Source organism: Myodes glareolus, chromosome 8, assembly GCF_982192425.1.
Source record: "Myodes glareolus chromosome 8, mMyoGla1.1, whole genome shotgun sequence".
Lineage (NCBI taxonomy): Eukaryota > Metazoa > Chordata > Mammalia > Rodentia > Cricetidae > Myodes > Myodes glareolus.
This window is the reverse complement of record NC_142033.1, coordinates 39,100,381-39,128,210: the sequence shown is the minus strand read 5'-3', so window position 1 is coordinate 39,128,210 and position 27,830 is coordinate 39,100,381. Positions and strand designations below refer to the sequence as shown.

The 27,830-nt window shown below is 41.3% G+C and overlaps 1 protein-coding gene across 1 annotated transcript in view; it reads left to right on the top strand.

The window, feature by feature from the left end:
* Positions 1-27,830, top strand: part of Grxcr1 (glutaredoxin and cysteine rich domain containing 1) — a 131,036-nt gene that overhangs the window by 65,278 nt on the left and 37,928 nt on the right. The window contains exon 2 of the mRNA XM_048415286.3: positions 7,547-7,789. Coding sequence (XP_048271243.3) covers positions 7,547-7,789 — 243 coding nt within the window. The remainder of the gene's footprint in view (positions 1-7,546; positions 7,790-27,830) is intronic.

Genomic DNA, 27,830 nt, shown 5'->3' with positions numbered 1-27,830 from the left:
GCTATAATGTCCACCCCACCCCCACCAGTTTTCTGGTTGGGGAAGGAGGCTTCTTTCTTCATTCTCCCAAAGTCCGATGTTCTACAAGATCAGCACTGTTTCAGGAGAGCTTTTTTTGAACAGCCCTTTTATTTTTGGTGTGTAAGATTGTATTGACTTCTCAGTTACTGTCTGAGAAGGCTCAGCAATTGATGTGAACAAATAAAAAATTTCTTGGGAATTCATTGACATTTTTATTTCACAGTCTTGGACAATTAACAAGACAGAAAGCTTCGTTCCCAGGAATATTCACCTGCAGAGTGTGCTTGCTCATTTGTGCACATCATAAAGGGGCCATTGAACTTGGAAAAGAAGGGGGTTTTGTGACATCTGATATGTCCAACTTGACTATTTCCATGTGCCGAAAACAAATATAAATAACAGTTGTCCTCAGTAGGAGAGTTGGTTTGTAGTCAGTGCATAACAGTGTAAAAGCCTGCCACTGGAGTGTGTGAGCTGAGCATCTCTACGTGGGATCTTTTAGTTTACAGAACAGTGATGAAGCCGGCATGCCAATGGCATTTTATGTTAGGAATGAGATTTACAACAAAGCACATCTTTTGCTGAGACTTCATTAGGCATCAGGGTTTTTTTTTTTGTTATTTTTCATTTGTTAAATAATCTTACCTCACAAATCAACATAAGATAGACTCCAGGGTCCCTATTTTACAAGTAAGAGACAAAAGATTGAATACCTAAGTTAAGATTACTTAATAAGAAAGAGACTAACAAAATCTATCTGAATTATGGAAAAGCATAGTCAGTGTTACTGAGCACCTACTATGTGCTAGGCTGTATCATGTGATCTTAGTCCTTAAGAAAAATGTATGTCTTTGCTTCAGTAGTGTTATGGTTTTTTGTAGGTCAGGGTAGTGAACAGATAAGTGTGCACTGTATAATATTCCACATTCCTGCCTATTTTAAAGGAAAATATTATGTAAGAGGACAGAGGGCTTATGTTCATGGTGTAATGAGTAATGGTTGCCCATGTGTGGTGCCATTTAACCAAGGATTAAAAGTAGAGGGAAGGAGGCAATTTCAGGATTGTCCCTGGGACAATCATAGCCTGGTATAACTTGCCATTCAGTTCTAGAACAGTGCCTTTCTTTGGTCATTTATTATTTGCAGGGATCATATAGCATCATCTTCTGGAAAAAGGACTGTGGTGGTTTGAAGGGAGTGGCACTATTAGGAGGTGTGGCCTTGTTGGAGGAAGTGTGTCACTGTGGGCTTTGAGGCCTCTTTTGCTCAAGTTTCCCTCAGTGCAGCACTCAGACCATTTCCTGTTGCTTTCTGATCAAGAAGCAGGGAGCATGATGTCTGCCTGCATGCCCCCATGCTCTCCACTGTGATGATAATGGACTGACTAAATCTCTGAACTGTAAGTGAGCCACACCAACTAACTGTTTTCCTTTATAAGAGCTCTCATGGTCAGTGGTCATGGTGTCTCTTCGCAGCAATAGAAACCCCAGCTAAGGCAGGGACACACTCAGATCCCACCTTGCTCCTTTTCTTATAGGTTACCTGGGCTCCTTACACTTGTTAGCAAGCTTAGCCTTCCCCGTCTGGGTCATTATCCTCATCACTCATGGTGATGCAAACAGTGCACAGGATCTTCAGAAGGAACTTCAGAGCTCTCCACTGTCACTGTTCCTCACATAACAATCTGTGCAGGAAGGGGAGTACAGGGTAGAAAGTCATCATCTCCTGGAACCTGAACAGGGAGAATAGTTAAACTGGAAGCTGACTCGAAGTCTCAGCTGACAGGGAAACCTGGTGCAGAAGGACAGGGGGCTCTCGAAGACTGTGACCTGAAGAGAATGAGAATCAGGGTGGGGGTTAACTTACTCCCATAACATGATGCTAAGATGCATTTCCTAACACATTCTCAACTACAGGAGTTTACATGGTCTCATGGAGAAGGAAAGTGAGCAATAGGCAAACTAAGCCTGTGCTCCAGCCCAACAGCACGACCTGCCTGCTGATTAAAGTCTCCAGACTGGTTTGTTGTCAGGTCATCAAAAAATCTGGGTCTGGTCCCAGGCTGCCTTCTGACATGCTGTATAATTCAGAGCCAATCTCTTTGCCTGTTTGCTCTCAGGAGGAGGACAAAAGATATCCATACATTACTTATCTCAAAGGAGTCCTTTAAAAAGACGAATGGCAATACACACACACACACACACACACACACACACACACACACGTGCGTGCACACACACACAAGCCTGAAAATGTTCCTGGTGTGATGTGACGTACTTGTAAATGTGGGATGTAATTTGGAAAGGAGGCAAAGATTTTAAGTTACAGTCTACCTCATGGGCAGTGGGGTCTGTCTAGCAACAGACTGTGACTTAGTGACAACTTCGGGATGAAGAAGAAAAGGACACAATAGTGAGCTGCTGGCTTCAGCGGGGTTGAGTGGGGAGCCGGGCAGTTCCCAGACTTTGGAAAGGTAATTGTCTGGTTTCCTATGCTGACTTGGTTGAATCTATGTAACTCTGTCACCTAATCAGAATTTTGTCTGAATCCAGAATTTAAATTCGTGACCTTAAACAGTTGCACCGTGTAAATGGCATTCAGAATTAAATACAAGAAAATGTATTAGCATTGTGTCTATGTAGACCAGGCAACTATGAACTCAGAGATCCACCTGTCTCTGCCTCTGTAGTGCTGGCATTAAGGTGTGTGCCACGGCTGCCCAGCTAATTAGTTTTTAGTGGGTGCTGAAGACTGGGGTTCCTGGATTCTTTAAGGTCTTGGGGGTACACCTGAACAAGGCTTAGAAGACTATATTAAGAAGTCTTTCTAGCTTTGGCTGTGACACAGCTGCTCACAGAAGGCTATGGAGGGATAGTCCAGTGGATTTGCTCCAAGCTAAGGCACTAAGCTTGAATCTCACTGGTTCCCTAGAATGCCTAAAGACGAACAGGGATGCAAGTACTTCATGGTCCACTGTGGCTGTTGCTTGGTAACACGGGGCAGGGCACACAGACTGACTCACAACCCCTCAGTCTCATTCATAGCCATTCTCCCACCTTTCTGCCTATTTGCTACCGGTTGTGGGGAAGCTCCTGGGCATCTGTAAGACTCATCTTTGTAATCCATACAAAGGAGGAGAAGCCTGACTTTGTTACTCTCTTGATCTCCCTGGGAATCAGCAGGCAAAACAAGAATGGCCTATCTCTGCCATCCCAAAGACTTCTATCCCTTCTATCTTCATGATATTCCCATGGTAACCCTCTGGGAGGGAGAGAAGGGACAGTGTGCCACAGAGAAGCTATTTTTAGATTCCGGACCAGATGCTTTGACAAATCTGTTGAGGGATAGAAAAATGAGTCAAATATAGACAATTTTTTTGGTCAAAGAAATTCTCATTTAGAATTCATATTATAAAACTGGAAAATAAGAATAAATAAAACTGGAAAATATCTTCAAAACTCAGCCCAAATATTCCTACCCCTAGGCAGGTATATCTTTAAGTTATACCTAACACCCCATTGTAATATGTAACCATAAGCCCCAACCTCAATCTAGCCCATGTACATTCATCTCTGCTCTCAGACTGAAGGCGTTGGCATTGAGAGTGAATATAATTATTCAGAGTGTGGACTACATGACTCTGGGCAAACCCTTCATTTAGACTGTGCTGCCATTAACACTGGCTAACTCTGTGCGGGGCTCGTCTTGTGCACTGTGTCACTGGCCCTTCTCCATTCATGTTTTTGAAATGTAAGAATATGATTTTCTGCAAATTGTAGCCTCCCTTATGAATATCATATTACTCCTAGGTTAAAGGCACTGGAGATTTAAAGTAGCCGTAAAATGCATGATATGAACCCTTCAGACACTTCTAGAGGAGTTTAGTAATATGTAGTTTCCCCTTCTTTATGTTTCATCCAAGGAAGGACATCTCTATTCCTCCCATCCTATTGCACTTGTATGTAGTGTTTCCCCTGGATTTTTACGGGGATAGTTGAGTTGGGTCTGGGCCACTGGGACGACTCCTCCCAGGTGAGGGGATAGAAATTAAGGTATCAATGCAAACCTTAGCTTAGATGAGGCCACGGACCCAGGCATGCCCCTTGGCAGCTGTTCGCTTCAGATCATATAAATCTTTTGTCTTTTATCTCCATTCCATGGCTGTGAATGTGAAGAGGAGCAGATGACCCAAGAGTAGCTGCTTAGGTCCTAAGATTCTAAATTTAAAATGTGGAGATGGTCTATTTCTGTGGTTGATTGCCCTCATTTCCCCCTCATATTTTGTGTGTTTTCATTCTTAAACATCCCATACTTTTTATCTGTTTAAGTTTGAATACTGAGCTGCCATTTAAACCCTTCTCAGCCGTGTCTACAGTCTCTCTCAGCCTTCTCAGCAAACCAGCTAGACATATGTCATAACTGTCACATTTTACAAATAATATAGCTCAGGCTTACTAACTCATGGGCTTCCCAAGCACATTCAGAGTCTGGGTCTGTAGCTAACTGTATCTAATTGACAAGGCCCTGCTCTCTCTACTCTAGTAGTTTGTACTACAGTAAAAATTGCATCTTGATGTTCCCTAACAGCCCGTGTATTAAGAGCTTGATTCCAAGAGAGGAGACGCTGGGAAGCAGTGATATACTTAAAAGATAGAAGGCTTGAAGATGGACTTTTGATCGCGGAGGTGCGCCCTCTAGCGTTGTTACGGATGGAACCACGCCCCCTTGCTCACTTTGCCTCTCTTAAGTAAACTGTTCAACTCCACCACATAATCCACCATAGGCCCAAAGGAATTGAATCTGTCCGTCCGGGACTGAAACTTCTCAACCTGTGAACTAAAATAAACCTTTTCTCTCGATACATTGATTTCCTCAGGCATTTACTATAGTGACAGAAATTGAACATATACCATATTTAGCTTTCAGATACTTTGGTCCATATAACGTTCTTTAAAGCAGTTTTTAAAATTAGGTAAAACTATTTACAAATCAGATAATCTCCTAAATTCAGAATATTATATACAAACCAATTATGTTTGACAACACTAGGGTCACATGCCTACAACCTGATGACTTTCTGAAACCATTTAATCTCTTATATGTCATCTCCCTGTACTTTCTTACCATGTTTTTCTTCCTCCTGCCTTTATAGTTCTGAAATCTCCTCCTGTTCCTTCCATGATTCTGTTCTTTTTGTAAGCTTAATTGCTATACTCTATTGGAGAAAAAAAGTCATCCCTATATTCTTATTTTTTTAATCTTTGATCACTTGATATGGGTACACAATGAAGAATGATCATGCATCACTCCCAATGTGAGCCCTTCCCAATTCCAGGAGAGTCATTTGGTTTTGAGGATGTGGCCGCTGTAGATTTTCCATATTACAGTGGGTGGTCCTACTGTCATGCACATGTGGGGACCACCTTAATTTAGTAGGTCCATTCCTGTATCTTTATCAAAATTTGTCATCAGGGGAAAGTCCTCTCTTAATTTGAGGGGAGGTCATCATATTAATATCCTTGTGACTTGGATTTGTATACTACTGGTTTTCCTTTTGTACATTGAAAGATTGATCTGACTTCTTCAAATCCAAAGTAGAGAGGCTCTGTGTGGCTGGTTTTAGCGTTTAGTTGTCTGGAATAGTTTCTAATTTAATTTTTGACATCATAGGAGTTTCACAAGGTGTGTTGTTGTTTGAAATAATCTTAACCCTGCTGTATTAGTTGGTTTTACATATCAGTGTGATGAAATGTCTACAATAAGCAGCTTAATAGGTGGGAACATTTATTTCAACTCATGTTGCAGGACTTTTATTCCATGGTCGGAATGTAAGAAAGACTAAAGTTCTCGTTGGTTCACTCTGGCATTTCTGGGGCGGGGTTCCCAGGCAAGTGGCTTCAGGTGTCTGGTTTATCAGAAAGCATAACAAAGACTCTTAGAACAATTGCCACCTTGCCTTGGGGTATAGTTTTCCTCTTCTGCTGTGTGTCCCAATACTCATTTTTATTTTCAGTTCCCCAATTGGCCCCTCTGCCCCTTTGTGCTGGGGTCTATAGACTCATTCTGTACCACCCAATCCTTATTCCTTGTGATAGGGCCTTTTTGTTGCATGTTCCTCATCAACATCCACAGATGCTGTGCTGTTTCACCTTTAGAATCGTCCTGTGGTTCAGAGTTTATTAATTACGGAATACTCTGAATCATCTAAGAATTTCCACCTGGTTAAATGCTAACCTTTTTGGCTTTGTAGCAGCATCTCATCAGACATTCAGCCTTCTCCCTCCTGGATTGAAGAGACAGATACAGATATTGAACAACTTCTCCATACTAAAAATTCAACTACTTATTACTTTACCACATGGTATCCCTTGTGTGTTTTCAGTAATAGGAAACTTATCTGACATGATATTTAGAAAGAAAAAACAGTCTAAACACATCACTTAAATTATGTTGTTATTTTTTTACTAAATTATTTTTTCTAGACAGGGTTTTTCTGTAGCGTTGGACCTAGCTCTTGTAGATCAGGCTGGCTTTGAATAGAGATCTGCTCGCTCCTGCCTCCCAAGTGCTGAGATTAAGGGCATGCACAACCACCACCTGGCGCTAAATTCTAAATTGCAATAATATGCCTCAGTTTTTTCTACATTTTATTTATTTGTTTACTGTTTTATAAATTATTTTAAAGTTACCACACAAAGTAATTTGCTCTGTTGTGATCTTTCATTTACACACATGCACGTGTGCACACATGCGCGCACATACACACAGACACACACGCACACACTTTTTAAATATTTCTTTTGTGTATATATGTACCTATATGGAGGTCAGAGGAAAACTTGTGGGAGGTAGTTCTCTCTACCATGTGGGCTCCTGAGATGGAGCTTAGGTCGTGGGGCATGGTGGCAAGCCTGTTGAGCCATCTAACCAGCACTATTGTATTTTATTCTTATTTATTCTGACATTGTGTGAATGTCCTTTGCCTCCTTCACCACTTAAATACTCATTTATGATTTTCTGTTCCATACGTTCCATCTTCCTTCTTCACCTTCTATCATTTCTTTTGCCCTTTATATAATAAATAAGTGCGCACACAAATGTAATCTAGATTCGGCATATGACAAAAAACTTCTGGTTTCATCAACTCTTCTACTAAAGAACGTACGACTCCTGCCAGGCGGTGGTGGAGCACAACTTTATGTTAGCACTCAGGAGGTAGAGGCTCCTCTGTGAATGTGGTGTCAGCCTGGTCTGCAGCTCGAGTTTCAGGACAGCCAGGGCTACATGAAGAAACCCTGTCCAAAAAAATAGAAAAGAAAAGAAAAGAAAAAAGAAAACAAAAAAAAACCCCAAACAACAACAGCAACAAACATGACTCTGGATTTACAAAGTGCTCCTTCAACTTCTGTGAGTGTCTTTAATACATAGGATATTTACTCAAAGCCGTTCGTTCAAGCTGTGCACGCAGAGTAAGATCTAAGAAAGTCAAAGCAAATTGGTTTACTCTGGTCTGCTTTTTTTCCAGCAACCATCAGCTGACCTGGAATTTGACCGGGTGGTGATTTACACAACCTGCCTTCGCGTGGTGAGAACAACCTTTGAGAGATGTGAACTGGTTCGAAAGATCTTCCAAAACCATCGAGTAAAATTCGAAGAGAAGAACATAGCTCTGAATGGTGACTACGGGAAGGAGTTGGATGAACGATGCAGGCGTGTCTCTGAAGCGCCTTCCCTCCCTGTTGTGTTCATTGATGGCCATTATCTCGGGGTAAGTGTTCTGCAGAAGGAAGCAACCTTTGTCATATGTATCTAGAAACTGTATGAAAAGATGACATGTGACATGACCACCGCGACATTTGCTATTTGGAGGAGCTCAGACCAAAAGGCTTGGAGTTTTATTTCTATTCCAAACAATGCCCTGCTAAAGTTGCTTGTCCCAGGAGCCTGGTGAGATAAAATCAGTGTGAAATTGCTTTGTTGAATAGCAATCCATTCCTGACATGCTTTTGACTTTTAAAAGCTGACCCAAGATGAAACTACATTTTTAGTGTAAGCAAGAAAAATAGAATATTTATAAGAGGAACATTTGCAAATTTCCTTAATTCTCTGTAATCAAATATTCAGTTTCTTACCTAATTATACAAAAATGGTAGCTTTCTAATGAGGTCTAGAGCCAGAGTTTTATCTGCTTGTTGTTTAATATTTACTTTTTGAGTTTGGTAATGTGGCAGTGTGACACAGATTCAGGCTTGCAGAAAGAACCCAACTTCCAGGAATGCAACAAATATGCCTCCCTCCTTCTTATACTTTGATTCTCACTGCTAACATTGTTGACTCCCTTGGATCTATGTACACACTCGGGGGAAACACCCCAGGATGAGGCTTTTCAGAGGAAGAGCCTAGGGGCCATATTAACCGCTGAGTAGTGCTGCCAACCAAATGATCTCTCATCAGAGATCACAGACTTTCAAACCTTAGAAGGATTTTTGGATCTTGGTCACCCTCAGCGTCTGATCTTAACTTTTAACTTTGAGGGATAGAGGAAAATCCAGATTGGAAAGGATTCCTGCTTGGTTTCCAGGACCTTGTGTTTCTTACACCGATGACTACAGCCCTTGTTGTTAGAGGCAGCCTGTTATCTAAGAGAAAGATAAATGTCATGAATCCAGGATTACTTAACTTTGGTGATGTGCAATGTTTTTTAAACAGAACTGGATAAGTACTACCTTTTGAAATAAAGGAATTTTGACTTGAATATTGATCCTCTATCCACTGTATTTATACATTCTTAGGTCCCACAAAATAGTGGCTTTGGCAGTAGTGTTAAAAACAAGGACAGTAATGGCATTATCTTCTATTGCCTTCTCAATCTTATGCTCAGCATATGTCTGACCCTCAGGATGCTCAACTCTCAGCCCTTCCCATGGCTATTGGAGAAGCAAATAATGGACTCCAGGCAACATTGTTTTAAATCCTTGCTCTGATACTCTTCATGTGACAATGGAATGACAATAAGGCTGACCTCATAGGTTGATTACAAGAATTCAAAGAGAGAAACAATGCAGATTTACAAAAAATACTAAGAACTTCCTCTTTCCCAAGTAGTAAAAGCCTTTACTTCAAGTAACAGCTAACCAGGAGGAATGGATGGGAGTCTAGGTTAGCTCTGTCTGACTTCCTTACCCTTGCTTTGTGAAAGACCTTTATATGGAAAGGGACTCTACTATGTAGTGCCGGCACTTAGGAGAGGGCTTGGGATGAAGTAGACGTTCCAGGGAACTAAGATTGGCTGGACCCATGACTTGTTATGCAGCTTCCTCACATTCAATTCTTCTCTCCCTGTCTTCCTCCCTAAACAAAGGATAGGATCCATTCACCGGCCAGGGGACTGTCACTTACAAGGATTGTAGACTGTGGCTGAGCTGGTAACTCCAGTGGTAGAGTGCTTATCTAGTAACAGAAAGTCCCAGGTTCCACCCCAGCATTCCATAATATGGGGGTGGTAACACATGCTTGTAATTCTAGCATGGATACTGGGGAGAAGTCAGAAGTTCAAGGCTCTCAGTTATGCAGTGAGTTTGAGGCTACTCCGGGATTCATTGGACCCCATCTTAAAATACAAGAACAAAAAAGCAAGCAGGCAAAGAAAGATAAATGGACACTTTTGTCTTTTAACTAGGGAAGTATTCTGATAATGTAAAATATTTTTTACTATATGTTTTGGTTAGGTTTATATTGCAGTGGAGAGACCCCATGACCATGGCAGCTCTTATGAAGGAAAACAGTTAATTGGGGCTGGCTCACAGTTCACAGGTCTAGTCAGTTATTGTCACGGCAGGAAGCATGGGAGCCTGCAGGGAGACATGGTACTGGAGAGGTAGCTGAGAGTTCTATCTCTGGATCCACAGGCAGCAGGAAGAGTCAGTGAGCCCCTGGTCTGTGTTGGGGTTTTGAAACCTCAAAGCTCACCTCTAGTGACACACTTCCTCCAACAAGACCACGCCTACTCTAACAGGCCAAACCTCCTAATAGTGCCACTCCCTATATACCTATGGGGGTCATTTTTGTTCCAACCACCATACTGTGTAAATTCAATTACAGTGAAACTATAGGACTAAAATTAATGGAAAACTGCCAGTGTAGTTTTTATTTTTATTTTTTAACTCTTTGCTCTCTGGAGTCTAACACCCAGCTCCTTAATGAATACACGGAGACTTATTCTTACTTATGAATACCTGGCCGACTCTAGTTCGGCTTGTTTCCTGTCAGCTTTTCTTAACTGCCTGTCTACCTTGTCTCTGGGATTTTACCTTTATACACCTTTATTTTCTTCTTACTCCATGGCTGCCTGTGTGATTGGGTAGTTGGCCCCTGGTGTCTTCCTCTCCTTTTCTTGCTCCCCCCTCTTCTCTTTTTCTCCTTTAATGTATTCTCTCTGCCTGGAAGCTCCACCTATCCCTCTCCTGCCTAGCTATTGGCCATTCAGCTCTTTATTAGACCAATTAGATATTTTAGACAGGGAAAGTGACACAGCTTCATGGAGTTAAACAAACACAGCATAAAAGAATGCAACACATCTTTGCCTCACTAAACAAATATTCGACAGCATGAAAGAAAATCGCACATCCAGCATCCTTAGGTATGAGGTTGGTCCCACTCAGATGCTGCCCCCCATTGCCATCCAATGCAACAATGTCTGTATGCTTCTGAGGCAATGTACCAGGCCATGGTACCTGACCTCCCATTTGTCTTTCAACTGGATGGACAGAGGTGATGGCTGCAAATGAGGTTGTGATCCTGGCTCTTTCTCAGTTGTGGCTTCCCTCTGATCTTTCTGTGCACACTCAACACCAGGGAGAGGGAGGCCACAGTGGGTAACTCTGCTGCTTCTGCACCTGGAGGGAGTCAGGAAAAGGAGGCATTTTCTTCTTCCTTCTCAGAAGGGGAGAATGATTTCTAACCCCACAATTCAGGATGACGGGGCCCTGAATAACTTGTGTACCAGTCCTCCCAACCCAGCCAGCAGTCATTTGCATCTCGATGCGGAACCGTCAGTGACATACACTCCACTGTGATGGGTTGTTGCTGCGCAGGTCATGGATCTGAAATGGAAGGATGCCCTCTGCTGGGTTTCGGCAGATTATGAAACATTGTTCTTAGGGAGGAAAATTTGGCTGCTGCTGCTGCTGACTTCCTAACATCTGTGGTGCTTTAAACTGCCACAGGAAGCCACTGAAGTTCGTTTTATATTAGGTAAGTGAGAATGATTGGGATGTGGGAATCTTCTATACAGTACAACTTTCTTTAAAGAGGGATGAATAAAACAGCCAGAGAGAGAGGAGGGGGGAGGGAGAGAGAGAGAGACAGGAGGACAGGGCAGATGGAAAAGAGGGAGACAGACTTCAGACAGGGCAGGGAGAGCAGAGCAGTGTTTGGTAGCTTTCTTGCTGATTTACCATCATCCCCAAGACCTAGGTGGGTGATGCTGGCTGAATTCACTGTGTTCTTCCAAGAGAGGCCACTGAGCTCAACAGGCAAGAATGGGAGAAACATGAATACTTTTTCTACAGTTCCTGACTCCAACAAAACTGATAACTGAAGACTAAAAGACTTTATGAGAAAAGATTAGTTTAGTAAATAAAATTTTTACTGCCTAGGGATGCTTTCTGGTGGGGGTAGTGGGGGTACATTCAGCTCAGAAGTGGTTTCAGCAATTCTTCTGGTCGTTTGGCATCAGAACATAGTTCCACAAAAAGATTAGACTCTTCAAACTTAGTCTAAGTAACCTTAGAGATTCCACTAAGAAATGGGCTAGCAATCATGACTTTTCTGCACCAACCATCAAATCTACAATGGAAGTCTATTAAGTTCACACTGGAATGGAGCTACAAACAAAAATGAGCACCAATGGCATCATGGGAAACAGTCACTGATCTACAGAGACCTCTTTAAGAAGCTGATGCTGAGGTCTCACAGTCAATAATTTGTTATCTACTTAAAGTATCGTGTTGCTTCATTTAAGAATGAAGGCATTTACTGTTGAGCTCAGCTTTTCACCCGAGGAAGAGAGACTTCAGGAACATTTCTAAACATTTCTAAGGATTATTCTGGAACTGCAGCAAATAAAACTATGAAGACAGTATTCCGGTAGGAGCTGCACAGTTTATGTCTTCAGTTGTATTTACAAAGGAGATAACAAGTCTTTAAAAGGATGTTATAAAAGAGACAATAATTTCAGTGATCTAAAGTTAATTTATAACGAACAGAGAATTTTTGTTAGGAGTTTGGTGTAGACTAAGTGGGAAGTGAATGTATAGTAATGTGCAGGTATCCTGGGCGTTCACACTCTTCAGCTCACTATTCACTGACTGACTTTCCCAGAACAATTGCTGGTCCATACATGGTAAGTATAAGTAGTACCAGAAAAAATATTTAAAATCATATATGTTTTAGTCATTAATAAAGACTAAAGACTTCAACCGAGAAGAGCAAAGCACCTATATGTTTTTTCTTTAAAATTTTTAAAATTAAGGCATAATTACATCACTTCCCTTCTTCCTTATCTCCCTCTAACTTCCCGTTTCCTCTTCACTCCCTCTCAAACTAATGACCTCTTTATTGTTATCATATTTATATTATTTATTCCTACATGAACACCCATACTTAACGGTTTGAGGCTAGGACTCACATGAGTGAGAAAATACAGCATTTGTCTGAGTTTGGGTTACCTCCCAAAATGCTTTTAATTCTTTCCATTTTCTTAAAAGTTTCATAATTTTAGTTTTCCTTACATCCGAATTTCATTAATTATATGTACAACATTTATTTTTGGTTTTTTGATACAGGGTTTCTCTGTGTAGCTTTGGAGTTTGTCCTGGAACTAGCTTTTGTAGACCAGGCTGGCCTCGAACTCACAGAGATTCACCTGCTTCTGCCTCCCAAGTGCTGGGATTAAAGGGATGCACCACCACTGCCTGGCTATCTACAACATTTCTATTACCCAAATATCTGTTGAGGAATATTGAGAGTGAGTCCATTTCTGTGCTATTGTGACTAGAGCATCACTAAACCAGAATGTGCTGGTGTCTCTGTTGTAGGATACAGAGTCCCTTGGGTACACGCCCAGGAGCGGTGTAGCTGGCTCATATGGCAATTGTGTTTTTAGCTTGAGATGGCCTTCACAAGCCTCTCCAGAAACCAACTCTTGTGTGCTAAATGCTCCAAGGGTTTTCCAGCAGACGTTTTTCTGGTCAGCCCCTGTGACATGAGGGGCCAACTTGTTGGGGTATCTGTCCCGCCCAGTACCCCACAGCTGGCAAACCTAAAGAAAAATCACACACAGGACTCCATAAGGTTATAAACTGATTGGTCCATTAGGTCAGGCTCCTTATTAGTCCTTGTAACTTACATTAATCCATTATCATTATCTATGTTAGCACATGGCTCTGTACCTTTCTCAGCTGGGCAAGTTACATGCTGCCTCTTCAGTGGTCTGCACAGGAGTCACAGAGGGAGCTTCTGCTTCCAGAATACTCCCAGTCTCTTTGCTCCACCCCTACTTCCTGTCTGGCTTTCCCGCCTATACTGCCTGCCTGGCCAATCAGCGTTTTATTAAAATATGATTGACAGAATACAGATAATTCTCCCACACCATTTCCCTCTTTTTTTTTTAAACAAAGGAAAATATACATAGTCCATTTGTTAGGAATGTGGGCATAATATTTCAGGCTACTTCCTGCTGGTTGGGGGCGCTGATGATCTTATGGGGACCTAAAGAAAATTTAGAGTTATAATCAAGTCCTGACTGGAGTATCCTGTGAGTCTTGATCATCTCAGGCAGGAATCTTGAATCAGTTCTGGATGTAGAACTCTGTCATCTGGGCCATCTGTTCCTACCAGAGATTGCTCAGGTGGCCTTCCTTGATCATACTGGATTTTTCTTAACTCAGAATGAATTTACAACCTCTCATTTTCTGTGGAAACAAAAGCAAAATCTCTTCTCCAAAGTAACATACCTTTTGACTTCAATTTTGAAGCAAAGGTATTTTCAAAATACCTATCTTGGGTTAGTTCAGCAGCATTTATAAACAAAAGTCCTTTAGCAGCTTTTGCTCCTTCCTCAGCATTCAAACAATTCAAAGAGAGCATAATAGCATACAGTATCAAGATTCTCTGTGTATTTTCCATCTTTATGCGGCTTTATTTCAACCTCTATTTCTTTTAATTTTACTTTTAACTTTTGGCTTTTTGAGACAGGTTCTCTGTATATATCTTTGTCCTGGAATAACTCTGTAGATCAGGCTATCCTTGAACTCACAGAGATCCTCCTGTCTCTGCCTCCCCAGTGCTGGGATGAAAGGTGTATGCTACCACACCTTGAACTCACAGAGATCTGTCCATCCCTGCCTCCCAGGCATTGGGATTAAAGGTGTGCACTACCACACCTTTAAGTCACAGAGGTCAATCTACCTCTGCCCCTTGAAGTCACAGAGGTCAATCTACCTCTGCCCCTTGAAGTCACAAAGATCAATATACCTTTGCCTCCCAGGCATTGGTATTAAAGGTGTGTACCACCACACCCTATGTCTCCCTTTTCCTTTTTATTTTTAATGACTTTAACCTTTAGCCTGCATATATTTTTAACATACTGTAAACCATTTAGAGGTTTTCTTCGTCTTTGAATCTCTCTTTACTGTATATCTCTCTTTTTCTGACCACATGAGTCTTTAAGGAGAGTACTAAAACTGTGGCTTTTACGGCTGGAACTAGGCCATTCCTTAGCTTTCCAGCCTCATGGCAGAGGTACCACCAGAGCCATTTTTATTGTCACAACTCTACAGTGTTTCAAGGTCCCTACCAACAAGCAAATTGTTGCAGCATTCTGCTCACAGACCATACTCAGTCGGACTGCCCACCTGAAAGATTTAGAGTTTGCCCTGGCAGGACGGCCCAGAAAGCCGGCATTTTAAAACAGCACAGCTTTTTTCCTGCTACTGCTGAAAACCCGAAAAGCATGCATTCAGCTTTTCATTAACACCGTTTAAGTGCTTCACGGCAGGACCTCTTAAAAGAGCTGCAAGGTTTTGCAGCTAAAGCTGAGTCAGGAAGCTTCTCTTAGATGAGAGTGCTTTCTTGCCTCTAGCAAGCAGAGCAGACCCGAGAAATTGCTGCTACCAAGAAAATATGCTTTATTTTCCCACGCTTTCTCAAGCTTTATGTGGATGCAGTTGTCCACACGTTGGCACCATATGTGACATAAGGACAGCACTTCTTCATCATAAAGTGCTTGGACCTGTGGATCAGTATATGCTCCTGCACCAAGAATTTGATCTTGGGAAACGTCCATACCTTTTGTTCTTCCTTGCTGTTCCATATGTTTGGATTCTTCTCTGAAATAAATTCCAAACATCAAGGAAGGTCCATCATCTAAAACTGTAGACACTAGCTGAGAGAAATCATGGGGGGTAGCTCTGACGTTAGAAGCCCAAGTCCTTATCATTTCCTAAACAAATGCAGAGTGCAAGCCATAATTAATGACAGCTTGCTTAATTTCTTTTAAATCATTCATTGCTATTGGTGTCCATCTAGCTTCTTTAACTCCCTTTGAGCCTTTGGAAGTTGACCCTTTGTCAGAATAAATGACAGGGTATGTTGTTAGAACCCTGGGTAAGCCAGTTCTAACAGCTGGTGGTGGCATTATATCCTGTCCTTGTGCCTTCTTACTCTGTTCACCAGCTCCAATAATTTCTTCAATCATTTCTAATCTTTTTATCATTGTCTCCCTTAAATCCTGAATCTCCTGACCTACCCGTGTTTCTAGGAATTTCACTAAGGTATCAGTTTTTTGGTTCCCATTCTGGAGGTACATTCTATCTGTTACCTTATCAAAACTTTGTGGTAACGTCTGAACGTCAAATTCAACAGCCTGAACCCTTTCAGGTAACTTCCTAGTACCCTTGGACATGGAGTCAATTTTGTCTATCATAGTATCCACTTGTTCAGATAACCCCTGATTTTCAATAATTTTAATCCTTTCAACTAGTTGTTCATTATTAGTCCATAAAAATTGTATCTTTCTTAATGATAAAATATTGAAAAGAAAACTGAAACCTAGTAACAAGTAAATTAATATATCCCCATAGTCATATAAACCTTTGTATTAATGTTTTAATTAATTAATGGATTATGTCATTAATTTAATTTAATTAATGACATAATCCATTGTATTAATAAAGAAAACAGTAAAATTGGCATTGGAAACAAAAACTGCCATATTACCTCTTGTCTAGTAGACGGCGCTGTTGCCAAGTTGTGACTAGAACCACTGCAAAGGTGACAGAAATGGGTCCTGTTTCAGTGTCTGCCTTAGTATTTGTTAAAAACTAGGAAATATAAGTTGCTCAACAAAGAAAATGTAATTAAATCAATTTCATACACGGAACCAGAAACCCAGAATCCAGGGGTAGAAAAGAGCAACCCTGAAGCCACGTATGCCTCCATGTGACCAAGTCGTTCTGATTCACGCCACTAAAGCGCCGCACTTACAAGGGGAATTTAAAAACAACTCAGAAAAGAGCAAACCAGGCTTGCAGAGATTGTCCCCAGCCTGTGGAGCTTGGGAGGCGTGGGGTTTAATTGAACTGCTGACTCCACACACAGGGCACAGGCCGCAGCTGAGGGAGGTCTCGTGACTAGCCGAGCTGGCAGCAAGCAGTTGAGTGGGGGGGAAGGAGGGGGGTTCTACAACCAAACATGGGGCGCCAGATGAAGGCATAAGTCACAGACAATCCCACACCAGTTTGGAATTATGATTAATAGAATGGTTATTTATTCAAAGGGGAAAAAACTTACAGATTACCGTCCCAGATAACAGCCCCTCAGCGCAAACAGGAATGGAGTCTAGGAGCCAGAAGCGGAGCCGGAAGTCAGAGAGGGAGAGGATGACAACCGCTGCTTTTTTTAAAGAGAGAGAGACCACGCCCCAATGGGCTGGTAACTCAGCAGCGACTGGCTGAAGGAGCGGAAGGAGCTCCCACAGCAAGCCCCAGGGAGCAAAGACCTCCGAGTCCTCTTCCTGTCACTTGTGCTTTGATGCCATTGACTTGACTAGAACCTACAATCAAGTCCAGGTTGAAGACGGAAATGTACCTGTTTACGGGAGGGCTGTCTGCTCCTATATTGTGCTATGCCTCATAGCATATAATAAATATGTGCACATTTGGAGTTATACCTGCAACAAATTAGGACTTTGCTTTATTTAACCCCAGGCTTTTGCCTGACCCAAATGTATTCACTCTTGCCCTGAATTTTCATGTTGAAGGATACTTTTGCTTGAGCAAAGCTATTAAAAATGTCCTACTCCACATGCTCATAACTTGTGTTTGTGCTTGCTACTGAACACCCAGCCTTGTAGATGTAAATTGAAGCACTATATTTTCTCAAATTTCCACAAGCACATACCATCAGCTTACCATTTCATTTTTAAATTCTATAATGTGGCCAGTGTTATGCCCAAATCCATGAAGACCCCACACAAGCCAACAAGGAAACTGAGTGCCATATGTAAAAGCAAAGAGCCTTTATTTTAATCAAGTTTGCAAACTCCGTCTCTCCGCATATCCAACATATTGGAATAACCAGAGAGCCCTGAGCTCAGTTTAAATTGGGTTTTTATAATAGTAAAGGTGGGGGTGAGGGGTCTCGGAGGTTCAGGACTCCTGATTGGCTGACATTTGTCTAGGGGTGTCCTGGTGAGTGTGCACTGGCAGGTGATCCTATCTATAGTGGTCGGCATGTTAGGCATTTCCTTTGAATGGTCTGTTCTTGGGCGATGGTAGGGTCCTGAAACCAGGTATTGCCTCAAGGTAAATTTCTGAGATTCAGGCCTCTTATTAAATTTATCATAATGGTTGGAAAATGGGTGACCTGTTCATACTTAGCTTATCATAGCTGGCACCCACAGCCAGCAGCATCCTAGTGCAACCTTGGCCAAATTTTCCCTTTCAGCCTTACAATTTTATCTGCTTATTACTCTTTACCTCTAATCTTTTTCTTTCTTCCTTTCTTCCTTCCTTCCTTCCTTCCTTCCTTCCTTCCTTCCTTCCTTCCTTCCTTCCTTTCTTTCTTTCTTTCTTATGTATACAATATTCTGTATACATCTGCGTGTATGCCTGAAGGCCAGAAGAGGGCACCAGACCTCATTACAGATGGTTGTGAGCCACCATGTGGTTGCTGGGAATTGAACTCAGGACCTTTGGAAGAGTAGGCAATTCTCTTACTTGCTGAGCCATCTCTCCAGCCCTCTTATCTTATTCTTACAGAAGAAAGGAAAATTTTCCTTGCCCCCTGACTTTAGTCTCTCTCTCTCTCTCTCTCTCTCTCTCTCTCTCTCTCTCTCTCTCTCGTATTCATTGGTGTGCAAGTGTAACTGTTTGCAGGTGCATGTGGAGGACTGAGGTACCCTCTGGTGTTTGTTATTCAGGAATGCTGCCCAACTTCTTTTTTTTACAGAGTCCCTCACTGTTTGGAAACTCAGGCTGGCCAGCCTGTGAGCTCAGGTATTTGCGTCTGCTTCCCAGTGCTGGTATTACCAAGTCCACCCCATTAGAACATGGGTCCTGAAGGATCAAACATAAGTTGCCGTGCTTCTTTGGTGTCTTAGTCACTCTTCTGTTGCTGTGAAGAGACACCATGACCACGACAACTCTTGTAAGAGAGAGCAGTTAATGGGGGCTTGCTTACAATTTAGAGGCTTAGTCCATTATCATCATGGCAGGGAGCTTGCATGGCCACAGGCATGGCAGGCACACTGCTGGAGAGGCAGCAGAGAGCTCCATCCTCGTTCACAGGCAGAGGGAGCAAGACTGGTCAGGCCTGGGCTTTTGAAATCTAAAAGCCCACCCCAGTGACACACTTCCTCCAACAAGGCCACACCTCCTAATCCTTTTAATCCTATCAAATAGATACCAAACAGTTCTACTCCTTTGTGACTAAGCTTTCAAATATCCGAGCCTTTGGAGGTCATTCTTATTCAAACCACCACACTTGACAAGTACTCTACCTACTGAACTCTCTCTGCAGACAATGCCAAAGTTCTGATTCTAATTTATTCCCCCATACTGCTACTGTCAACTCAATATTTTGAAAAGTCAGAAAGTAAGGACTTTGAAACCTGTTAAAACACAATTCAGTTGTTTACTCCTGAAACTTAATGACAATTAGAAGAATTTTTGAGGCAGGCAGACACAGTCTTCTAAATTACACAGGAACAGCATCACCCATACAGTGTCTGGGTTTATTTTTTTTGTATTTTTTATCATTTTACACATTGAAACACATTGCCACATAGCGTAGGACTTCGTTCTTTCTTACTGCTGTAATTCTCTGTATGGCTGATGAAGTGCCTTGTGGTCCATTATTTAATACTCTACAGAATTCACAAACCCTCAGGCTTAATTTGATGAACTGGATTTGCCCACAATAAAAGTCTCATATAGTTGTGCCTGTTTCAAACTTGGCTGCAAATTAATGAGGGTCACACCGTGTATTAGAGCCCCAAGGAATCAAACCATGTGCTTTTTTCTTTAGGTATTAGTTGTTGATTATTCTCATTCTGTTTGGACAGGAAATGTATTTGCATGTTATCAGTGTTTTCTTAGTTTTAAAGTTGCATCAAAAATATGCCAGACACTTTGAACACTATCAAATTCATGAATTTAAGTAAGGTGAATGGAAATTAGTAGAGAAAACTTCCTAGGCATCTATTTCCAATCAAACTTTAAATCAGTATTTCAATGAAGAAAAGTGTTAATTGGTTAGAATCTCAATTTTGTCTCTAATGAGTTAATGTCTTCTCAGCCACCAGAGGGCTCTCTCTCAACAAAAGAACTATATTAACTATATAAGAAAGCAAAAATAAGAAAAATCATTTGTAATACATCTTATTATAATGTAGATCTTAATAAAAAATAAATGTTTTAAATATATACATTACAATCAAATTTTCAAATTTAGATTCAGAAAACAATCAGACTAGAAAGAACAATTTTAACTACCAACTCTAAACCTTTAAAGACTGGAAACTATTTTGCAACCTAGGGCTTAATTCTGGGTCAAACTTTCGCAGCATTCAACAACCTGACAAACTGAGAGAAAAGTGTGTGTTGTCTCTGAGCATGTCTGGCCCGAAGCACTCATTTTCTGTCAACAGACAGCTTGTAACTCGGAGATTATATATGATTACAATTGAGTGAGTACCTTACCCAGGGATTTAACAAACTACAGCCCCTGAGCCCAGGCACAGGCTTCCTTCTGCCTAGGTGGAATCAGCATGCACTGTCTTATGGTTTTGTTTTTGTTTTAATCACACCTGGGGCTCCCAGTTTGATTGAGCTCAACCCAAGATACCTCTCCCTCCAAAAAATAAAACAACAAAAAAATTAAGCTAAAGACCCAGCCATATGTTTCATCCTGACGGAGTCAGATGAGGAGAATGGCTGTAATGAGCCGAATGGTGCACGCCATCTGGCCAACAGCAAGCGCCGAGGCTGGGCGAGTGGCTCACAGCCTCATTGTGGGCTGCCTCTAGAAGCAAACCTACAGGGGCTGGTGTTCAGTCTCCAAGGGCCAGTGAGCACATCTCCTTGTTTTGATTTCAGCTTTTCTCCCTGATTCATGCTGCCCATCTGAGGCATTAAGAGTCTGGATGAGGAGTTTTGCTTTGCAGATTACTCTCTGTGGTGCCCTAACAGCGCCTTCCTTTTTTCCGTTGGGGGCCTTGATGGAACGGAGAGGGATTTCAAACTCTCTTACAAATGGAAATGGCGTCTTGCATTCCACACACTTTATTGTATGCTACATATGTTTTCCCTTGAAAGACTTAAAATGAATAGAAAGATTTGGGGGAGTAAGTTGAAGTAACAGTAAACCAAATGTCTGAACCTCTTTCAGGCAATCTTATGTCATTTGAGTTTCCCTGGCCCTTGGGCCATCGAGCTAGCCCTCTGTGTGGAGTGGCATCTGAATCCAGTAGAACATTTCCTTTTTGCTCTATACTTTAAAATTAATCATATTGAAAACCTCGACCGAGCAAGCTGTCTAGCTGCAAGCAAATAGGGAGCACTCTGGGTACAAAGCACTGGGAAATGTTCTAGACAGTCCAAAGACTTTAACTCACAGTTGTTCTCATTCAACTAAAAGGCAAAGGTGCTGGGGTGATGGACACCACTGTCTCATTCAGTGGTGTTCTATTTGTGGTAAGTACTAAATTAAGAACAGGAATAAGCTTTTAGAAGAAGGAGGGACACACGCTTTAACTAGGAGCATTAAGGAAGATTCCAAGAAGGCAGCATTTGAGCTGTGCTTTGGAACATATGTGCTGCAGGGCAGGGGGCCACTTGTTCGTCCAGGCCACTCAGCTAGCTTAGTCCCCAAATAACCACACAGAAACTGTGTTAATTAAAACACTGCTTGGCCCACTAGCTCTAGTTTTTATTGGCTAATTTTTGTATCTTAATTTAACCTATTTCTAATAATCTGTATATCACCATGAGATAGTGACCTACCAGCAAAGTTCCCGCATGTCTGACTCCGGTGGCAGCTCCATAGCGTCTCTCCCCTCTGTTTTCTTTCTCCCAGAATTCAGTTCCATCTCCCCACCTACCTATGTTCTTCCTTTTCAACAGGCCAGGGCAGTTTCTTTATTCATTAACCATTGAAAACAACACACAGACAGAAGGACTTCCCACACCACACACATAAATTAGCAATAAGCAGATGGGAACGTGTTCCTAGTTCTACACCACTGGTTTCCTTAGCATGGGGTTTCAGGAGAGAATAATGGTCACTGTGCCTGGTTAATAATAATCCTTGGTTCTCTCTAAGGAAGTGTGGTTCTTCTTAGTGCTGGGAAAGATCTATGTGATGACGTCTATGATAGAAAATTGTGAGCAATCAGGAAATTTTTCTGAAGGACTTCCTGAACAACATAGATCTCTATGAATCATCAGTATAAGAAAGAAAAGAAAAAGAAAAAGAAAAAAGAAAGAAAGAAAAAAAGAAAAAAGTTGTTGACTTTTCCTGACGCAGCACAGATGAGGATAATTGCTTTCTATTGTATCCAACCTTAGAATGGGGCTGTGAAATCAAAGACCAAAGGTATCAGAGTCTCTATCTGCCCTCTCACTGGGGATCCTGAGGTGTCTCCCAGTCACTGGAGTGTGCTGTGCTCTCGAGCTTGAAGAGAGTCGGGCTTTAACTTCAGTCTTCAAATTTTCCCTTGAGTGATTCCAAGAATGGAAGACAGGCACCCGAGGACCCAGGGGATGTGGAGTCCTCTTAATAGTAAGATATTCTCTGAGAATCTGCTTCCACTGCCTATTGAACTCTGTTACTGGGGGAAATAGGGAAAAACCTACTTTTATGAGTTTTGCAAGTCAAAATAAGAAAGAAATCAACTCTTTTCTCTGGACTGGAAGCAGTGATGCAGAATGACTTAGACGTTTGTTAGACCAGGGGTGCTGCGACCCTGTAGTGAGGTTCCTTAGAGCAGTGGCTCTCTGCCTTCCTAACACTGCGACACTTTAGTTCAGTTCCTCATGCTGTGGGGACCCCAACCAAAACATCATTTTCATTGCTACTTCATAACTGTAATTTTGCTACTATTATAGATCATGATGTAAATGTCTGACATGCTGATGGTCTTAAGTGACCCCTGTGAAAAGGTCATTCAACACTCAGAGGCATTGAAACCCATAGGTTGAGAACAACTGTCTTAGACAACGGGTACAATAAAAATGAAAATAAGGTCTGTCCTGAAGATTGCCATGTTCAGTCATTCTAGGGACAATAAGATTCAGGTTAAAGAGCAGTTCTTTACTATAATCATTCAATGTTATTTAAAAACATACTACAATGTGTTCTATCAGAAATATTAGCTTAATACAAACAGAATAAAATATTCAGCTACATTTTCTAAACAGTATGTATATGTTTATATATATATACATATATACTCACACTTCGCTTCATTGTTGAATAACTTGACACTTTGTGAAGTAACTAGTTAATATGTGCATGAAACCTTTTCATACTGAATGGGCCTTTAAGAGAATTTAGTAGTTCTGTGGCCTTTACTTACCAGAAGTCTGCACCAAGACGGAAGATCAATGTAATGTCAATATGCAACTTAAAATTTATCAGAATATGATCAAGTTATGACCAGAAGAGGAAGTGATGAATGAGAAGGTTGTAAGAAAAGCTGGGCACATTAGGCTGGGCTCTGGAGACTCTCCCACAGGATGTTGTTTTGAGGGCTTGTCTGTCATGAGCCCATTTGTGGTACAGTTCCCACCCTGGGTGGCTGACTGGTCTGTGTGTCATGTGAACATCTGCAATATAGTTTCCATTCTTAGTGGCTCACCCACTCCTCCCATCTTTCATCCTGGTTTTGATGGACTGAAACTGTCTGAAACTGGGCACCAAAAGAAACCTTCCTTCTCTTCAGTCTCATTTGTCAAGAACTTGGTCAGAGCCGTGAGATAAATGACTAAGAGAAAAAGCAGAAATCCAATCACTCTTTCATAACCCCTTGCTCTGCAGATAGAGTGTGCTTTCTAGAGGGATGGCTTCAGGCCAGTGTGAGCATTACTCTTTGCCTCGGGGTTCATGTCTACAAAGGGGGCAGTTATGAGCTATTTCTTACATGAAGCTGGCCGGCCTTTTTGTGTGTGCAATGGATCCAGACTCTGCTAGGAAATGACACCAGGTCATATGTCCCCTTACTTTCTAACAGCTGTGAATAGCCTTGAAAGGATCTTAAAGTGTCTGTGACATGACATATTTCAAAAGTGGTTTATAACCTTTATAACCGTATATGTAACCTATATAACCTATATAACCTTATATGTACTTAAAAAGTTACATGCCCGGACAGTCTAGAATAGTCAGGATAGGAGTACTTCCTGTTCTCTGCACGACCAGTTTCACCCTCCTTTATATGATTCTCGTGTTAGGGATCTAGGGACATTGATATACAATGACACAGACTGAGTGGCCCAAATAACAGATCTGGGGAGTCAAAATTCAAGGTCAGGACTTCATCATGTTGGTCTCTCCCGGCCCTCTGTGTTTCGTTTACAGATAGCTGCCTTCTTGTGGTGTCTTCTGAGATTTTTCCATGTCTTTCCCTCCTCTAATGTTACAAGATTAATTTCCAAGTTAAGATTGAATGTAGCCCAGTTATCTCCTTACAAATCCTGTCTTCAGCATCTGGAGAGATGGCTCGATAGGTAAGAGAATTTAACTGAGGACCTGGGTTCCCCCATAAAATATCAGGAATGCTCACCTGCCCCATAATACTGTGTGGGGCTACACATCATGCTGGGGAGGAGAGCAGCAGAGGCCTTAGGGTCTCTGGGACTTACTGGCTGCCATCCCCAGCTCCATGTTTGATGAGAGACGCTGTCTCCAAGGAATAAGGCAGAACATGATAGAACAGGGCACCTAATGGTCTTCTCTGGTCTCTATATGCATAGGCTTATATACACCCACATACATGTGTGTAAAGCACACACACACACACACACACACACACACACACACACACACGAGAGAGAGAGAGAGAGAGAGAGAGAGAGAGAGAGCCCTGTCTTCAAATATAGTCTGTCCCACTCCATTTGTATGACATGCTTGAAGCTTTCATAAAGAAAAAAAGTCCATTTAGCTTACAGTTTTGAAAGTTCAAGAACATGGCACCAACTCCACTCTGATGAAGAGATGTCGGGTGGAGACATGACTGTGTGACAGGCATATGTGGATGGGTTACACACTATGAATAAAAACAAGAGCTTTGGGGGAGGGTAAGTTCTCTCTTTTTATAATAATCCAATCCAAGAGTTACTCTACTTCTAGCAGACCAGATCCTCTCCCATGAGGCAGCATCAATGTACTCATGAAGCCCCTATGACCTTCCACTAGTTTCTACCCCTTAAAATTTTCATCACTACGATATGGAGACATATTGATTGATTTAGTGTACAGGTAATACATGTTGATGCTGGTGAAGGGTCAGAGGACAATTTGGTTCTCTCCTTCCTCCACTGGGTTACCACTATATATTGAACTCAGATTCTTGGATGTGGCAGCAAGTGCCTTTACCAGTTGAGCCAAATGGCTGACTCCTTCATGATCTATCTTCCCACATTTTCTCTCCAGGCCGACAAATGCGCCCTTCCTTTGTTTTCTTAGAACACTGGTTCTCAACTGTCCTAGTGCTGTGGCCCCTTAATCCAGTTCCTCATGCTGTGCAGACCCCAACCATAAGATTATTTTGTTTCTTCATAGCTTTAATTTTGCCACTGTTGTGAATTATAATGTAAATATCTAAGATGCAGGATATCTGATATGTCATGCCCAAAAGGGTGGCACCCACAGGTTGAGAACCACTGTCTCCGAATGTTCTTCCAATCTCTAATTCTCTTAAAGCACTATCTTCCACTTGCAAACACTTAAACTCTTTTTCCTGGCATGGATAGGACACTTCCTACAAGAAATTCTGACACCAGGTGTAGATATAGTGTGCATCTCCATATTTGTATTAATGATTCCTCCTGGTATTGTACAAAGCTTTGAGTTAATAACTGAAGAAAATAATTATTTGAAAACTTCAATAGCTTCCAGGGAAGCCCAGGACAGACTAGTTCTAAGGTAATTTTTGGCTTTGTAATTGATTGATTCTATTCCAGCCTTTATTATTTTCTGTTTCTTGTTTGCTAGGATGCTTCTGGTGTTCACTGTGCAGTTTCTTGAATTATTAGTTCATTTTTTTCTCTAAGATGTGAAAACTCATTGATGTTAACTTATCTCCTAAAATAACTTTCATGATACAAATGAATTTGATCTGCCATATCTTTATTTTTATTGTAATTAGCGTCAGTAGAAATTTCAAATTTTTTTGATCCTTTGTACAAAAGTTCTTCAAAGAATCTATTAATTTCCAAGAAAGTGAATGGGTTTTGTTTTATAGTTATTACTTATAATTTTATTACATGTGGTCAGACAATATGACCTATGGGGTTCTTACTGTTTGGAATTTATTGACATTTTCTTTGCAGTCTAAACTATGGTAAGGTTGTTGTAGAACTTTTGTAGTCTTTTGCAAAGAATGCATTTCTTTTACATTTGTATGTACACATGTGAACATGAATACCACACAGTTTTCAAATTGTGCATTTTTTTATTTTATTTTATGTTGTTTTATTGAGAAAGGTTTGTGTAGCCATGCTGGCCTCATACTTGCTGCTTAGCTAAGAGTAGTCTTGAACTCCCGATCCTCCTGCTCCTTCCGTTGAGGTTTGGGAGGACAGACAGGCACCACCACATCCTGCTTTACGTTGAGTCTTCCAGCTGCGTCACTGGATACTTTGTTCCAGCTTTCATCTAATAGCTTTATCAAATGCAGTGCTGTGATTTTATCAGCTGAGATGCGGTTGTGAAAACATTTGCAGGTGTGTCTGTTGTTAGTCCCTTATCCTTCTGCTTTAATATTCCACTACTATAATATATAATATCTTACTATTGTTAGTAGTCAGCTTTAGTTAGCTAATGGCTTTTTGGCTTGAACTTGTCCCTGTCTCATATTAATACATTTAACTTATGGGGTTTGTTTAGTTAGTCTTATATTTCTTTGCTTATAATTAGGAGTTGATAATCTGGTCTATGAACAAAAATAATCTTGTATTTCATATTACTGACGCAGTTTGTAAACATTTATGTTTCAGCAGGGGAGTTCAGCCAGTTAAATTTATTGTTTTAAACAAAGTTTTATTGGTACTGTTGTCATTTCATCTGTGAGTGAATGAGTGTGTATGTGCATGTGTGTACACATGTCTGTGCTTACAAATATATGAAAGCATGCATGGGAAGGCCAGATGCATGTTGGGTGCCGTTCCTTAGGCACTGTTCACCCTAATTTTTAAGAAAAGACCTCTTCTTGACCTAGGAATTACAAAGTAGGCTGCCTTGGCTGGTAATCAATCCCTAGGAACCCATCTCTCCCAGTGTCATTATATTTTACATCTTGTTATTCAGTTTTTCTTAAAATTTATTTTTCCCATGCTTATATGTATATATTTAAAACACACACACACACACACACACACACACTCACACACACACACACACCTTATCTCTGTTTCTTTGTAGTTTAAGGGATTCTACAAGGAGACGGCGTGCGACAGCACAGCTTCCTGGATCATGGCTCCTCAGTGCTCTTTCTGCTGTTGGTTCTTCCTGTGCAGAAGGCTTCCCCAGCATTTGTGCTGCCCATGTAATTCCTCATTCTTTCACCCATCGTCCCCTCGTATGAACTCTATGCACGTCTGTTGCACATACATAGAAATATTAAAATACTTTTGTCCTTCCTTCTCCCCAGCATCAATTTTCTTCATATAAAAACTACTAACATCAAATGCATTATTATGATGATACATCCTAGAATGTTTCTCTGTTGTTAGACATGAATATTTCCAGCAGAGGGGTTTACCTCACAGATAATGCCAGATGTGAAATCTTGGTGCTGTGGAATTGTGTTCTCAGCACAACCCAGAAGAGATGAGAGCATCGCACAGCATATTTCCACGTAGAGCATTTAATCGTGCATTTCAGTGTCTCTGGTTTGGACAGTTTACTAGATGTTGTTTTTATAATTTTAAACACATCTTGCATGTATGTTTTTCAAAGCAGAGATGATCCATGGGGATAACTCTTCTGTTTAGAGAGGAATAAAAGCAGTGTGCCGTGAAATGCTTTCC